Genomic DNA, 16059 nt, shown 5'->3' with positions numbered 1-16059 from the left:
GGCGAGGGGTTAAGTCTCTCCCTGCTAAGTCCCAGACAAAAATCATCATTCATTGATAACTTGTATCCCTGGTTTCAACAACCTTGATAAGAAGTGTTCTCTTTTGAAGCAGCCTATTGCACAGCTACAATTTACAAAATAATAACCCCCTCACAACTCAAACAACTCCAAGGCCAAGTTTAGCACGTATTTTTAAAAATCCACACACTGCAATCCTATGCACACTTACCTGGAAATAAGTCTTATTGAAAACACTGGGACTTTAGTAAGTAGATCAGCTCAGAGTGCACAACTTTGAAGTGCACAACTTTATAAAAAGCCAGATATATTGTATAGTACATGGGAAGGCTTTCCAATTCACTACAGGACAGTCAAGACCTCTTTGCTTATTTAAGCAAACCATCCATTGACTTGGGGAGGAGAACTCAGTAAATTTTGCATACTGCTAAATATTTCAACCAGGTTCTGCTCTTCTATAAGTAATTAAAAGGATAGAAATGTTGAAATTTACTAGTGTTTGTGCTTACTCAGCTGCCAAGCTCTTCCCAGTCAGCTATGTGTGAATCCCACAAATATCAGTGGGAGTTGTACATAAAATAAATCTATGGCCTTTAAAACTGGGTATTGTTTTTGTTTGTTACTATGCTATATATATTTTGTGTTTTATATTGTAAACTGCCCTATGATCTTTGGGTGAAAGGAGGTATAGAAATTTAATAAACAAAACAAATAAATAAAACTGTGTGCAGCCTGCAAACCTTAATGAAGAAAAATAGAAGAAAAGATAGCATTCTAAAATAACAGAAGACTTAAGAATTAATAGTGTAACTTTCATTGAGATTAACACAAAGAAGTAAACTAATTGGTTTAACCACTTCTAAGAAAGTAGGAAACCAGTTTGGGTCCAACAAACACACACACTGGTCTATCTTGCCAAATATCACATAAGGCTGATATTGGGTTGGATCTGAAGAAACATGAATGGACAGAGGAAATATATTACTGATGTTCTATGAATGCTTGTGCAAGCTAATGAGACGCTCATAGTGCAGCATCAATACAAGAAACATGGCATATAAGGAATACATAGGTTGTAACATAGGGATGGGGAACCTGTGGTCCTCCAGATATTGCTGGATGACAACTCCCATCACTCCCTGATCACTAGTCATGCTGGTTGGGGTTGATGGGAGTTGGTGTCCAACAACTTCTGGAAGCCTCAAGTTCCCCGTGTCTGCTACAACATTTTTTAAAAATCTAGTGGCCCATTCAAAAGTCTTAAGCATTTGTGCAAAGCAAATAACTTGTGCAAACTTAACAGTATGTCTGGATTTGGGGTCGTTTTCTCATGCAACCCTCATCTGCTTGGTTGGCAACATCCACAGTCCTTCTATGAGCAGAAGATCATGTTATGGGTGGGTCATGTTATGAGTTGCATTCAACTAACATTTACTCACAGTAGAAGAAGAAGAGGAGGAGTTTGGATTTGATATCCCACTTTATCACTACCCGAAGGAGCCTCAAAGCGGCTCACAATTTCCTTTCCCTTCCTCCCCCACAACAAACACTCTGTGAGGTGAGTGGGTCTGAGAGATTTCAGAGAAGTGTGACTAGCCCAAGGTCACCCAGCAGCTGCATGTGGAGGAGCGGGGAAGCAAACCTGGTTCACGAGATTATGAGTCCACCGCTCTTAACCACTGGACCACACTGGCTCTCACAGTAGACCCATAAATATTAAAAGGCTTCAGATAGTCATCACAGCTATTCATTTCAATAGATCTACACTGAGTATAAATTAGTTGAATATAACCCTGTGTTTATTTCTCACATTTTATGTGGGAAAGGCTGTTTACCAATGCCACTCCACTTTCTGCATCAAAGTTACAAAACCCTGACTTTGGTGGGGTTAGCACTCACTTGAACTGAAAGTGACACAGTGTTAATGATAATGTCTTATTTGTCTGCTATGTCTAATTATTGGGAGACATGCAGCTTCTGAAGTCCATGCACTGTCTGAAATGAATGAAACTTTAAAAAAAATATAGGTGATATGAATAATCCAAACAAACTGAAAATCTCAGTTTCTGCATCTCTGGAAAGGAAACAGTCATAAGAATGTTAATCTGCAGAAAGAACAATTCTCTCCATTCATACTTCTGTCTGGGGTACCTGGTGACCCTCTGGGAATTTGAATAAAGGAAATTGTACCTAATTTACAGCAAACTCCAAATATATGTGTCACAAGCACAAAGTGAGGCAAATTCCAATCAGTAAAGGAAACAGATGCAATATCACATATGCTTCACACATAGCATAGTTGTGGAATTTACTACCACAAGATAGTAATGGCCTGCAACTTGGATGGATTTTAAAGGGGCTTAGACAAATTCATACCAGCTACGATGACTTTATTATAGGAGGCAGAGCAATTCTGAATACCAGTTGCCAGTGATCACAACTGAGGAGAGGGCTTTTGTGCTAATTTCCTGCTTGTTGGCTTCTTAGAGACTTCTGGTTGGCCTCTGTGAAAACAAATTACTGGGCTTTGTGGGTGTTTGGTCTCATCCTGCAGTGCTCCTTCATGTGCTTATGTTCCTAGATTGAACACACTGAATAAAACTTGGTTTGTCTAAACTAAGGCTGCGGTCCTATACATACTTACTTGGGAGTTTGCCCCATTGAAGTCAGTGAAACTTACTTTGAACAAAGTAAACTTACATAAGACCAGACTGGCAAAATATAAGCAATAGAAGCACAGTGCGATTCACAGAAAGCTACATATGCTTATGTTCAATTTAGGTCCGTAATTTTTTCTGTAGAATGTGGCCATAGTCACTGGTCTCATTCAGACAGCACAAAAACGTAGTTTAGCCTTATAAGAACAAGCCTGGCCTCCTTCCCCTCCTTTGGTACAGTTGGAAGGATCTATTCAGAAGCTTTCACTTATTCTTAAAACTAAAAGCAACCTCTTGTGTCATGCAAAACTCAACAAACCATGGTTTATCTTTACAATGGTTTGTTGAAGCAATTCAAGGTTAGATCCTTAGTTATGTCACTAGCTTGCTTCAACTAACCATAGTTAAAAGTTACCACAATTTAGGGTTCAGGAAACATGCTAAACTGCAGTTAATTTAAAATGGAAGTAGAAGCTTCCAATCTCCTGCTCATGGCCATAAATGGCAGAAGAAAGGGGATGCAGTGAGTGCATAGGTCCAGGATAAAATTATGTTTGTTCTTGTAATAGCTATGGTCCAGAATTATGTCTAAAGGCATTTCAGCTCTGGTGCAAAAGCTATCATCCAGGACTACAGAATGGAACCAAATGTTAAATTTATATTAAAGTTTAAGAACACAGCAACATATTCGACAAAGTTTGAATATATGCAAAGTTTGAAAATGCTTTTAAAAACACAAAAAAAAATCAAACTTGATTAAAGCTAGTCTGATATCAGTAGCTTCTTAATCTAAACTGTTTAAAATTATAATTTAAAATGTGGTGTGGGACAGAGACTCAAAACACGTAACAGCGCACCACACAGAAACTGCAAGAACAGATTGTGTTTAACAGATTTTATATTATAATATTTACTGTCTGAGTCACTAAACAATCCTCCTCAACCATCGTATTTTATAATAGTGAAGGGGCACTCTGTATGCCATGCCAGATCCATTGTTGAACCCAACCCAGTCAGTGGACTGCTTAAAATAGTGTTGTCCTCTGATTGCTTGAAAAAGTTTTCTTCCCCTGCAAAAGTAGCTTCCACTTTTCTGCTTCATTCTTGGGGGGCATTAAAATTCCTTTAGAATTTCAGCAGGTAAGGGATTTTGAGCATACCTGCTTGTTGCAAGGTGTATATTTTCTTCCATTAAACTTTCACCCACCCAGTGCTCTGAAGTCTTCCCAGCTGCCCACATTTCCTGACCTTAAGAGTGGTTTTCTAATGGTGTCTTCTCCTGAGCTTTGACCGAAATGTGGGCACCCAGGAAGACAGCATAGTAGTGCAGATCATTAGAGAACTTGCAGAAAGGAAACTCACAAAAACCCCTCAGCCACCTCACACTTAAGACAAGAATTTCACTGATGTTTCCTCTCTCCCTTTGACAATTTCAAAATGCAATTACTTTTCTCAATAACTGATGGAGAATGGTGGGGAACTGGACAAACATTTTGAAACAACACTAGTTTATAGAGTCTTTCCCTTTCCCCCCTAAGAATCTAAATTCACATGTAAACTTAAACTCTGGGTAGTACATAATACATTTTCAAATTACACATGAGCTTATAGAACAATTGAGCAGTCTCTGAACTTTTACTGGAATGGGATGAAAAGATGCCTGCAGTTTATAAAAGTGGTCTACTGAAAATACATTTAATTTCAGCATTTATTTGGTGCAAAACATTTCATGAATTGGGAGGAAGTTGGCTTCCTTCTTTCAGGGCATTTATGTACTACAGTTGATTAACAGATGTGCCAGCAGACAAGCTACTAAAAATTGTTGTGGGCTAGCAACTTTTCTGGACTTCTCTCCATATATATATATATATATATATATATATATATATATATATATATGTTGGATTGCCTATTGCCTATGAGTTTGATTTACTAGAAGTCTGCCTATGTCTTCCTCTAAAACAGATGCAGAAGAAAAGAGTTTGGCATTTTTCTGTGCACAAACCCAAAGGAACTTCATCCACATTAACTGAGACTGAACAGAACAAAACTACACTCCTATAGAAATTCCTTTTCACTTCAAAGAGGTTTGTTGGGGGCAAGTTTCCATGTTGCACACCTACTTATAATCACTAATGCATACACAGTACATGCACCCACAGCTATACATGCTGCAGTGTACTTTTTCTTGTTTGCTTTTATTTGTCGAAAAATATCATGCATAGGAATTGGTGAGAAAAGAGAAAACTGAATGGAGGGGATTAAATTTCAGCTGTCTTTAAGAGGATATCAAGTCCTCTAAGGGTTTTAAAGATCAAGGGGCCATTAGAACAGCTGATCAGCAAAAAGACTCTAGATCTGATCCTGCTGCTTAATCCATTGGTCTGACATTGCCAGGTGCACAGTGACTCCCATGACAATATTTAAAACCTCTTGAATTCCCCCCCAAAAAACTCAAAAGAAATCTCAAGTTCACAAATGAAAATCCAGTGGTTCCATGAAAAGATATAATTAACCTGATGAAGCTGGGTAGCAGTCAAAGTTTAGGGTGAATTCAGTTTCCATTAAAGTCAGGAGGGACACAAATATCACATTAATTGCCACAGGCATTGCTTCATTATTTCACAAAATATGCCTTGAAAGTAGGGAGATGCACAGCTTTAGTGTGAGCTCAAATGGCTGCAGTCTGCTTATTAATTCAGGATCCACACACTATTTTAACGGACGTATTGTACACAATACTGAGGCAGAGTACAAAAATGAAACTTGGGTGGTTTATAAAAAAAACCCCTGCCTCTGCTCACAATGAAATTTGTGACCACAAGCACCCAATTTAAGGGGGGGGGGAGCCCAACCATACATGAATCCATGTTTGGTTTAGCAATTGACAGACAAAACACTTAACTCTACAACAGCTAAGGTACATGCATTTTAGCTCAAGGATGTAGCCCCCTAAATGTTGCTGAATTCTAACACCCATCAGCCCCAGCCAGCATGGCTGATGGTCAGGGCTGATGGGAGTTGGAGTCCCACATTATCTAGAGGGCCACAGATTCACCACACCTGTTTTGAGTTATATTTTTCTATCCCATGATGAATACCAAGGGCATTTCCAGGCTGTCACTATTTCCAGGTGGGATCCAATCACAAACCAGCAAAAATCATAGAGTTGGAAGGTACATTGAGGATCATCTAGTCCACTCCCATGCAGTGATGGCATCTTTTGCCCCATGTGGCACTTGAACCCACAACCCTGAGATTAAGAGTCTACCAGTCTACCAACTGAGCTATGGGCATGCTAGACAGACTCTACCATTATAGTTGACTGGGAGTTCTTACGCAACCAACCTGTTTCCCAAAAATAACTTTTTGCGAGAAGAAAAATGACGGAGAAATGCTTTAACAGAACATCGTCTAGCCTCCCCTCAGACAAATCAGAGTGAATGCTCATTAAACAGGCAGTGTCATGTAAACGCCCTGCAAACAAATGAGGGTGATTCTTCAATAACCTGGTCATCTGGAAGTGCCTCCCAATTCGGTAGAATCCGGCCAATACAGCAGCACATTCTGCCACAATGAAACTTTCACTAACAGGAATGATCTAAAAATGTTGAAATATGAGGCTGAGCAGGAGGCCCTATGTTCCAGTGACTTGCCTTTTTACATGGTTTCAAGTAGCACAAATCAAGACAGAACACCAAACAAATACAGGTGTGTTGGCTGAATATTTTTCTCCCTGTGGCACAGTCTAGCAGCCAGAAAGCAGACCAGCTTTTCTGCTGATTTCCAGTTAGCTACCCTAATCATGTTAGCAGCCTGTTCCATTTTCGTCTCCCATAATCTCCCTGCACAGCTGATTGCCATCACAGAATGCAATCTACAGCTACTGAAAGGCAAAAGGGGGAAATATCCCCTCTGAGACGCTTCCTAATTGATCCCTATCCACAGAGCTCAGTGGCGTTGCATTAACAACCTTCCCACTCCCCAGAAAAACAAGGAGCAGACAGTGTAACACCAGCTACAGGACCTTTCCCCTCCCTAGTGGCTACAGCAGATGATGCTACATTTTTAAGGGTCAGACTGCTGCTACTTTCATTTCAGTCAGTAGGTCAGATTCTGGTTCTCAGTCAACTCATTTTCAAATACCTCGCTGGTATAAATAAAAGCAGTTATGTTCCTCAATGTTAATAAAAACAAAAAACTATGGTCATGAACTCTGAAGCAAGGCCATATCCTGGCTTGGAAGTTCAGTCCCATTGATTCCTATGGAACATATTTGGAAGTTATCATGGAGCTTACTTTTGTAGTGTGTTTAGAACCCTTAAAAAAGATTTAATACTTGGAATAAATTGCCATAGTGAAAAATTTAATAACCAAAATTAGATATTTAACAACATGGAGGTTTAATATGACCATAATCATTTTGTTCAAGAATCTGTTTTGAAACATTATGGCTCAAATCCTGATGCCTGTCTTTGCCCTATACTACAGGAACGGGTTTTGAAAGCAAAATGGGGCAAATGTGGGTGTCTTATTAGTAACATCAATAACATTGGGCAAAATGTAAAATAATGGCAATCAAAACGAAGTGGAAGCAGACCCTTTGATTTTTCAAAGTGTGAGAGAGGCAATGTTGGCCATGCCCCTTAGTCTATAATTTACAGTAGAAATTATATTAATGTACACTAATGGGAGGCAAATAAGTAGTCTCTCTGGATAAATAATGATTATGCCTTTTTAAACATACCATAAATCTAAATGAACGCTGTGGATGGGTGTGAATACACAGGGCTCTACATGACATCAATCTTATTTTATGCATTTGCTACTATTAATTGCATGCACTGAAATTTTCATATTATTATGTTACATTTTTAAAAACCACTCAGTCACTAAGTGCTCTTTGGGTGAGATTTATGCAAGAAAAATGAAATCAGATTTGTGTGTGTGTGTGTGTGTGTACACACACACACATGGAGGTAACTTTCTTCAAAAGCTTATGGGTCATGCATAAAATACACAGATCTGAAGATGGAAACTTTTTGATCTTCTTGTGGCTATATGAAATGCCTCCAAGTGACCAACAGTATCTTTTTCTGTGAACAAGAGAGTTGATTTCTTCCACTAACACAAGTGACTTGCCCTGGTATGTGTAAACAATGGGCAAGTGAATTGCCCAGGTATGTGGCTAGCAACACAAATTAAAGTGGTTACAAACTTTTGCAGACTTATTTGCATAAGAGAGGGGTAAGAGGCTTTAAGAGAAGCCCCAAGACTTGCTTCTCCTGCAGACCTTTAGAAGGTGTACCATAGCACATTGTCACAAAACATGCTAAATTGTCAATGTTCCCATGTCCCAGGAAAACATGCTGATGCAAACGCGAAGCAGTGTTGAACTTCATTGCTCCAATCCTAAACTCAGCAAGCTTAAAGCACGGATGGGGAATCTGCAACCCTCCAGATGTTGTGGGAATTCAACTCCCCATCAGCTCCAGCTGGCATGGCCAATGGCCAAGGATGATGAGATTTGGAGTCCAACAACACCTGGAGGACCAGAGGTTCCCTATCCCTGCTTTAGAGCTGGGGACCATTTCATAGATGCAAAAGACTTCTGTGAGCAAAATATCCAGAGTTTATTGAAGTGAATAGGAAATCCTTCCTCTCAGATAGTTCTATTTGTACACCAAAGTCTCTGCTTGCACAGCAGAGCATTAGGCTTGGACCTGTAACTGTATTAAAATCAAGTTCTATTAATACAAAGGAGAGAAAGCAGGGGAGGAAGAAGTTCAGCTGGAGGGTGGGGTACATTGTTTGTAGCTTCCATTTCACGCATGTCCAGGTTTTCCGGGCAAGGTAGGATGCATTTTGTGCTAACTGGGAAGCACCATTCAGAGCTTTTTCAAAACACACAACAGAACTGAAGAGCCCTACTTTTTCTGCCTTCTTTCAGACAGCAACCCGTCAAGACTGCAGCGATTCACCGCTGGCCCAAGCGTTGATTGGCAGACACCATGAGCCAATCTCAGCCTGAGAAGCCAGTTCAGCGGGGAGACTATTCTCACCCACCTGCAACCGCTGTGGAGGCGTCAGTTCAGTCCTGTAGGCCCTGTCAGTCTCTGACATGCTTCCAGCTGGTTGCCTTACAACCAGACCCGTGTTGCTGCACATGAGCTTTAAGCAGTCATGCTGTCACTCTTTATTATCCAATTAAAACAAAAGGGGGGGAGAAGGGGAAGGAGAAATAAGGGGGGGAATAGTGGACCTAACTCGAATAGAAAATGAGTGGGTTTAAACTTCTTTCTAACTGATAAGTAATGTGCCTATATGGATATTAGTCACATGCAATGATATCCTTTGCGACTGAAAGGCTACAATCCACAGAAGTGAATGACAATTGGTAACTAGTTAGAAGGGGGTGGTTCCTTTCTTCTAGTTCAGGTGTAACAGCACAGTGTGTGTGTCAATAGGAGACAAGCAACAACAACAAAAGTTAAGGAAGTACTAATAAACCCATGCATTTTTTACCAGCCATAGCTATTAAGCAGTTTTAATATGCAATGATCTCATATGACATGCTTGGGCAATTTTTGAAGGTACAGGGCTTTCTTTGTCCGGCAAACAGAGAGTTCATCAAATGTACCTAGAGACACCTGCCAAATCTTCATTCATAAATCAGTTTCCACCCACTGCCTCATTGATTGGACAGATCAATAATCCTGCAGGATTTACATCCCCAAAGCTACATTACAACCATACTTTATGGTATAGTTTTGAGCATCGTTGCTAGGAAGCAAAGCCAACTAAATTCATTGGGGTTTATTTCTGAGTACTTGGGGTGGGGCTATAAAGTTTAGGAAAAGTTCACAAAACAAGCTGCTTTGCAAAAGATTGCAGACTTGTTGAAAGCAGACCTGGCCTCAGCCCAGCAAAAATGTTCAGCTGCGACTAAGGCATGAATGAATCCTGAAGCCCCTACCCTGTGCCTCAAACCTCGCAACACTTTTGTGGGAATGTAAGGAAAACTAGAGGATAGGAAGAAGTGCTTATATCTTCACATTTTGCTGCCAAATCCCCTTCCATTGCCTCCTAAGCAGCTTTCTCTTAACCAGGGTGAGGGTATTTGCAGGCAAAAATCTGCTGGTGCAGGAAGGGTTAAGCACCTCTTTCCTTACCTCCAACATTCCCATTATTTTAGCAAATATGGGTTTGGAAACATGCATTTGCCAAGACAACCATGTAGTTCATTGCTAGAGCCACAATGCCTACGCACAGTTACTTAGGAATAAGCCCCACTGAACATAGTGGGATATACTTCGAAGTTAACATGCATAGGATTAGATTCCCTATCAGTTTAATGCAATGGGACTTCAATCATTACCAAAGTTTTCCCACTAATCTGAATGGGACATTCAGCCCTCTCTTCCCTAGGTTTACTCTAAAGTAAGTCCCATGGTTTTCATTGTTGCGTACTCCTGAGTAAATGTGTTTAGGACTGCACCCTTTCCAAAGACATAACTAAACTAACTGAATGGGGGGGCACCTTGTCTACGGAGAAGTATCACAGAATTGCAAAGATTACATTTACTGCCACCAGGAAGAGAAAAATAAATTATTTTTGGTTATGGTTTAGTGTTCAAATCCAGCATTTACCGTTTATTGTAAAAATCACAATATACATTCTTTGAAATGTTCTATGAAATAAACAGGAGTGCATTCGCAACCAAAAATAACAGGCAAATCTATATACAACGGATTTCTACCATCTGAAGCGTAATCCACAGAGTGTGTTGCATTGATGTGACATCCATTTATCATATATGCACAATAAGCAGCAATGGGAAATGAAGAAGGAATGACAAATGCAATCTATGCATGTTTATGCGGAGGTAAGGTCCACTGCGTTCAATGGGGCTTACTCTCAGGAAAGTGTGCACGGGATTGCAGCCTGAGTTATTAAACTTTCCAAAAGGATAGTTCAATCTTGCAAAGGGCAAAGTAAAAAAAAAAAAAATCATCATGTGTTAGTTGGTTGTTTTTTTAAACGAGAACTTTTAACTTAGTGGTAACATTTAATGCCAGTGAAATGTATCCATTTATAGAACTTCTGTTGGTCACAGTTGCGAGTCTCACCAAGTTCCTAATTTGGGTGACTTCACATCAAGACTGGGGAACCTGTGGCCTTGCAAGGTGTTGTTGAGCTACAGGTCTCCCATCTTACCTGGCCATTGACCCTGCCCAGGCCACAGGTTCCTCATCCCTCCTTTACATCTCTCAGCCTATAAAGAACTTTTGGTACCATTTCAGCTCTCCCCAGCCACACACAGTGTCTTCCGATATGTTCATCTAACCAGCAACACTATAATTTTAATAATGACAGGGGTTTAAATATGATTACAAGTCTTTCCTCTTGTTTTCCTCCATCTAAAAATAATACCATTAGTCATTTTACACATTTTTTTTTCCTTCCCACACCCCTTTCTGCTAGACTAAATACATGAACTGCAATTTCCACAACATCCCCTCTTGGCTGTTGTTTTTGTGTTGTCTACCAAACTGGGAAACTTGTCTTTTACAGCTTTGTGATACATTGTCATTTCTGAGGACAAGATTCTTTTTAAAAATAAATGTATATACATTTCAATCACACATAATAACTTCAGTCATAGATGTACTTTTATCAAATTGTAAAACATACCGCAAAAGGGTTAATTTTTTTTGGTAAGGATGCATTGCAAAAAAAGTATGTTATTCTTAGCCCAATTCACCAGCTGCTTTACCTTTACCACCAAACGTTTCCTTGCATCTGATTAACACCAAGTCACCCCTAAAGAGTCATCCTAAAAAATCAGCTAGCTATTAATTTGTTCCGAACTGATGACAATGGTAAAATTGGGGGTCAACTTAAAAAAAAAGAAAAGTTTTTTGCCCTAACCTCCAAATGAAACAAAACCCACACAGCACACACACACACAATAGGGTGGGGGTCCCTCCAAATGGCCACAATTTAAAACTTAAAAATAAATGCTTCATGTGCATTAAAAAATATTTCAGGTTTTCAAAAGATTCACCCTTCACCATTGGTTTCACATAAGTAAAAAATAGTTTACATGTCACCAGACAGAACTCTTTATAGCAACAGAAAAAATATACAGGATTTGTTCAGATCAATTTATAGTGTAATAAGCTCAACTTGTGTAGAAGTGTTTCTTTTTTTTAATCTTCATATAATGATTTTTTAATATATAAAAAAATCCTTTTCTCTGATGTTAAATGATTATGTCAGACTTTTCTCTTTTCATTTCCACATAACAAAAGTTAGGGGGCTTCCTGATTCCACCCGCCACCACCCTTATTTTATTTTCCCTTTTCCATAGGACCAAAAGAAAATAAAAATAAACGAAAAGCGGGACAAAATCCCTCAAAGTCCCCTGCCATAGATTTATTCCAGGGGACCTGCCACCCTATTTTTGACAAGCTGGGTTCCTGGGCGATCCAAAAACCAGGGGCTGGGGGGGGCTGGCTTGCGCCTGTGTTGTGTGTGTGGAGAGGCCCAAGCAGGGCCGAGGGAGAGAAGGCGGGGGGGGGGTCTCTCTCTCTCTCTCCCCACCTCCTCACAACCTGAAGGAGGCTTCAGAGAATGGATGCTGCATCTTGAAACTAGACAAGAAGCACTGGAGCGGCGGGGGAAGGGGGTTCACGAGGGACGGCGGCAGGCTGGGAAGAAAGAAATCATCGCCTCTGACCTCTAGCGAAGTGCCAGGTTTTTTCTTTAGCTCTTCACATTTCCTAAATTTGCAGATCTGGTGTCCCGTTTTGCGGTTCCTGCAACTGCTGCACACGCCACAGTTGATGAGCCTCTTGCAGGGCACGCACACCCCGCACCTTTTCCTCTTCTTCTTGGCAGGGTTGCCTGCCCCTCCTCCGCCTCCACCTCCTCCCCCGCCTCCTCCTCCTCCTCCGCCCCCGCCTCCCCCTCCGCCTCCTCCTCCTCCGGCGGCTCCCAGGGAGGAGGAGGACGACGAGGAGGAGGAATGGCTCTGCGGGCAGTCTGCCAGATTGGCAATTTGAAACGCGCTGTCTGTGACGGCTGCGGAGGCTGCGGCGGGGGAGTGCAGGGCTGTCATGACGATGACCCCGGGAGGTAATGAGATGCCCCCTAAAGCCGGGATAGCGGAAAAAGTCCCCACGCGCTCGGGGAGATTCATTATCTCCGCTTCGGCGGCGCCGCATTTGAGCTTGTTCATGCATTCGCCCGCCAAAGGTCTGCAGTGCTCGGGCGCCAAGGTGGAGAGGAAGTTGTTGTTGGCCATTTGCAACGAGGCCTGCTCGGCCGGCGCGCAGCCCGGCTTGCCTAGGCGCTGCTGGGAGTCGCCGCGGTGGTGCAGGCCGCTGGCTCCGGCCCCGCCGCCGCCGCTCCGGCCGGCGGCGTGCAGCGACGACGACGACGACGACACCGACGACGACACCACGGCGGCTGCGGCGGCGGCGGCTGCTGCCGCGGAGGAGGCGGCAGCGGCGGCGGCGGCTTTGCGGGCCGCCACGCCGCCGGCCACGGCCGCCGCCGGGTTGGCGGGGCCTCCGACGCCCGCGCCGCCGCCGCCCGCGCCGCTGCCCCACAGCATGGCGGTGGCGGCGGCGGCCGTGGCCGTGTCGCAGTTCCAGGGCGACATGCCGATGCGCGCGGCGGCGGCGGCGGCGGCGCTGGGGAAGATGGGGGTGGTGATGCGCGCGATCTTGGCCGCCTGCGGGAAGGCGCCGCCGTTGGTTTTGTAGAAGGTGGCGAAGGAGCGGTACCTCTCCATCTCCGAGTTGTAATCCACAAGGCTGTTGAGGGCGCCGTCGGGCAGGTGGTTCTCCTTGGGCAGGCCCGGCGCCTCGGCGCTGGGCCCCGTCTCCACGCACACGTTGGTGTTCATGGTGCCCAGGGGGTGGGGGTGGTGGGGGTGAGGGTGAGGGTGGGGGTGCGGGTGGGCCTGGGGCAACAGGGTGGGCGGGAAGGAGGAGGACGAGGAGGAGGAGGAGGAGGGGGGAGGGGGCGAGGAGAGGAAGGGGGGGCCGGGGAGGGCCAGGGGAGGGAAGGGCAGGGCGGGGAGGAGGGCCACGGGAGCCGTCGGGGGGGCCGGGCCGGGTGCTGGGTAGCCCGGGGGGTCAGGGGGAGGGAAGGGGGGGAAGCGCTGCCCTCTAATCCTCTTGGGGGGGCATCTCGGCACACGGCGAAGTCTTCTCAGGCAGCCTCTTCCTTTGCATCGTCGTCGTCGTCGTCCTCCCCGGGAACCGTCGCAACTGAAAGAAAGAAAGTCATTTCGGGGAAAAAGTCTACGCAGAAGGAGGGAAAGAGGATCCGCGCGCGAGAGAACTGTCTGTGCGTGCGAGGGTTTTTTGTTTTGTTGTGTTCAAAAGACACCACACAACACACGCTGCGGGGAGAGACGGGGCCCGTCAGTCACCCCAGCTCGTTTGCATAACAATCAATAAAGACATGATCCCAGCCCAGCAGCCGACGGTGCCGCCTCCGCTCTCCGGCCACCTTCCCTTCACCTCCTCCTCCACCCCCCTTCGCCGCCGCCCCCTCCAATCCCACCCCGCGGTAAATGCTTTAATAGCTGGGGAGAGGGTGGGAGGGGAGGGCGGACTGACAAATGCCAGGGGAGAAGGGGCAACCGGAGTGCTAAACACATGCAAATGAGGGGTGGGAAAGGGCTCCCAATCCTCTCACCAGAGGGCATCGGAGCTTTAGGAAATGTGTGAACGAGCCGGGTTGCCAGGGCAAGACGGGGCTGGAGAGCAGCGGGCTCGGGAGGAGAAAACCAGGCGGGGGGGGGTGAGCAAAAGGAGCGCGGGGAGGAGAAGAAGAAAGTCTGTTCAGGCGTTAAAAAGTAGGAGGAAGCACAATGCCGCCAAGAGTCGACCTTCCTCCGTCGGAATATCGAGATTTTGTTTTGTTTTCACCTAGTTGGTTCTTTAGAGGATTAGGAACTGTTCTCTGAATCCTTGGGGGGGTGTCATCAGTTTGAATCACAGCTGGCTGTGTTGCAGGGTCCCTAGATCAGGTCTCTTTGGTAGAGGGGGAGCCAAGGTCCTTGCCCAGCCCCCCAAATTAAGTAAATAATAAAGGGACTGAGTTGAGGTGGGGGATATATATTTCTACACACATATGCAAGGCAATTTCACAGGTTTGGGTATGAGATCCTGCAGCTGCAAGGGGACTGGATTTCCACGCAGTCACTTAACATGCTACACAACCTTCAAGCCAGGGACGCTATGTAAAAAAAATCTAGATATCAAGGAGGCACGCACCACCTCCCAAATGCACTTTATCAGTCTTATTAAAAAAAGATTTGCAAGGTATACCCCTTGCTCTGAGTTACCTACTCTGGGGTTTTGTTTTTATTTCACATAGGCCATCCAATATCAGAGAGGGCGTATTAGTTTGTAACACGGGGAGAAGTACACTCTTCCAACCTTTAGGAAGTAAAACAAACAAAAAACCAAACTGGACACAATATATATCTTTGTCATCCAGAATGTGGTTCCACCTCCCACCCAAAAATGTTTTTACTTGCAACATTCCCCTGTTTTTTCCACTTGTAAACAGAATATTAGGTCCCCCAGAGAGACACTAAGAAAGGACCCCAGTACAGTTTTATGCCTGATTCCTACAGTTGAAAAATAGTTATCAATTATACTAATTACAGTCATAATTAGACTAATGAACCATTTCTAGCCCATCCTACTAGCTTGAGGGGGACTTCGTCATTTAACTGCTGGGATAGACTGAAAAGCAGGGTTTTAGGTAAACTAATCCAGATTATGAGAGCAAATCTAGAAAGAAAGAAAAGTCACATCAGCCTTGTCTGGCAGATAGGGACCAACATGCATCTTTTAATCAGGGAAAGACCCTAATCACACTAGAGCCACCTCTGCATTTTTACATCAGGGGAAAAACCTGAAACCACTGCTCCTTGTAAGGATTTGGTTGCAACAAGGAGGTCTTCTCCCTATGCTGAAAACACGCACAAAAACAACCTAATCACGGAAAAGATCAGTGTATGAAATAAGGCTACTTTTTAAAAAGGAAAAGAAAGTATAACTTCATTTCCATTAACAGCAACTACTTAATACAAGTAGTTTTCCTGGTTCTGCATAGGCAATGCACTCACATTGGAAAAGATAGTGATAATGTTTGAGTAATAATAATATCACATAGGCTCTCAACAGAACACACGTCTATGCCCCATTTTCGTTGCATTTTAAATGTTTTTCCCCACTCCAGGAAACCCCTGCTACAATTTCAGCCTCTTCTCTCTTACCGCCACCACCAAATCCCCTTTCAAGGTTTACTGCTACCAGAAACGAGAAAATTATGGTGCCCACCAACCAGGTC

General features: G+C 43.7%; 1 protein-coding gene across 1 annotated transcript in view; it reads right to left on the bottom strand.

Moving 5' to 3' along the window:
• CXXC4 (CXXC finger protein 4) overlaps nt 1–13629 on the bottom strand; it is a 51245-nt gene extending 37616 nt beyond the window's left edge. Inside the window, exon 1 of the mRNA XM_053403921.1 lies at nt 12419–13629. Coding sequence (XP_053259896.1) covers nt 12419–13591 — 1173 coding nt within the window. The 5' untranslated portion in view covers nt 13592–13629. The remainder of the gene's footprint in view (nt 1–12418) is intronic.
• Between the last annotated feature and the right edge of the window lie 2430 nt (nt 13630–16059).

The sequence above is a fragment of the Podarcis raffonei genome, chromosome 9 (genome assembly GCF_027172205.1).
Source record: "Podarcis raffonei isolate rPodRaf1 chromosome 9, rPodRaf1.pri, whole genome shotgun sequence".
In the NCBI taxonomy this organism is placed as follows: Eukaryota; Metazoa; Chordata; class Lepidosauria; order Squamata; family Lacertidae; genus Podarcis; species Podarcis raffonei.
Note: the sequence above shows the minus strand (reverse complement) of the source record. Positions and strands in the feature narration are given on the sequence as shown.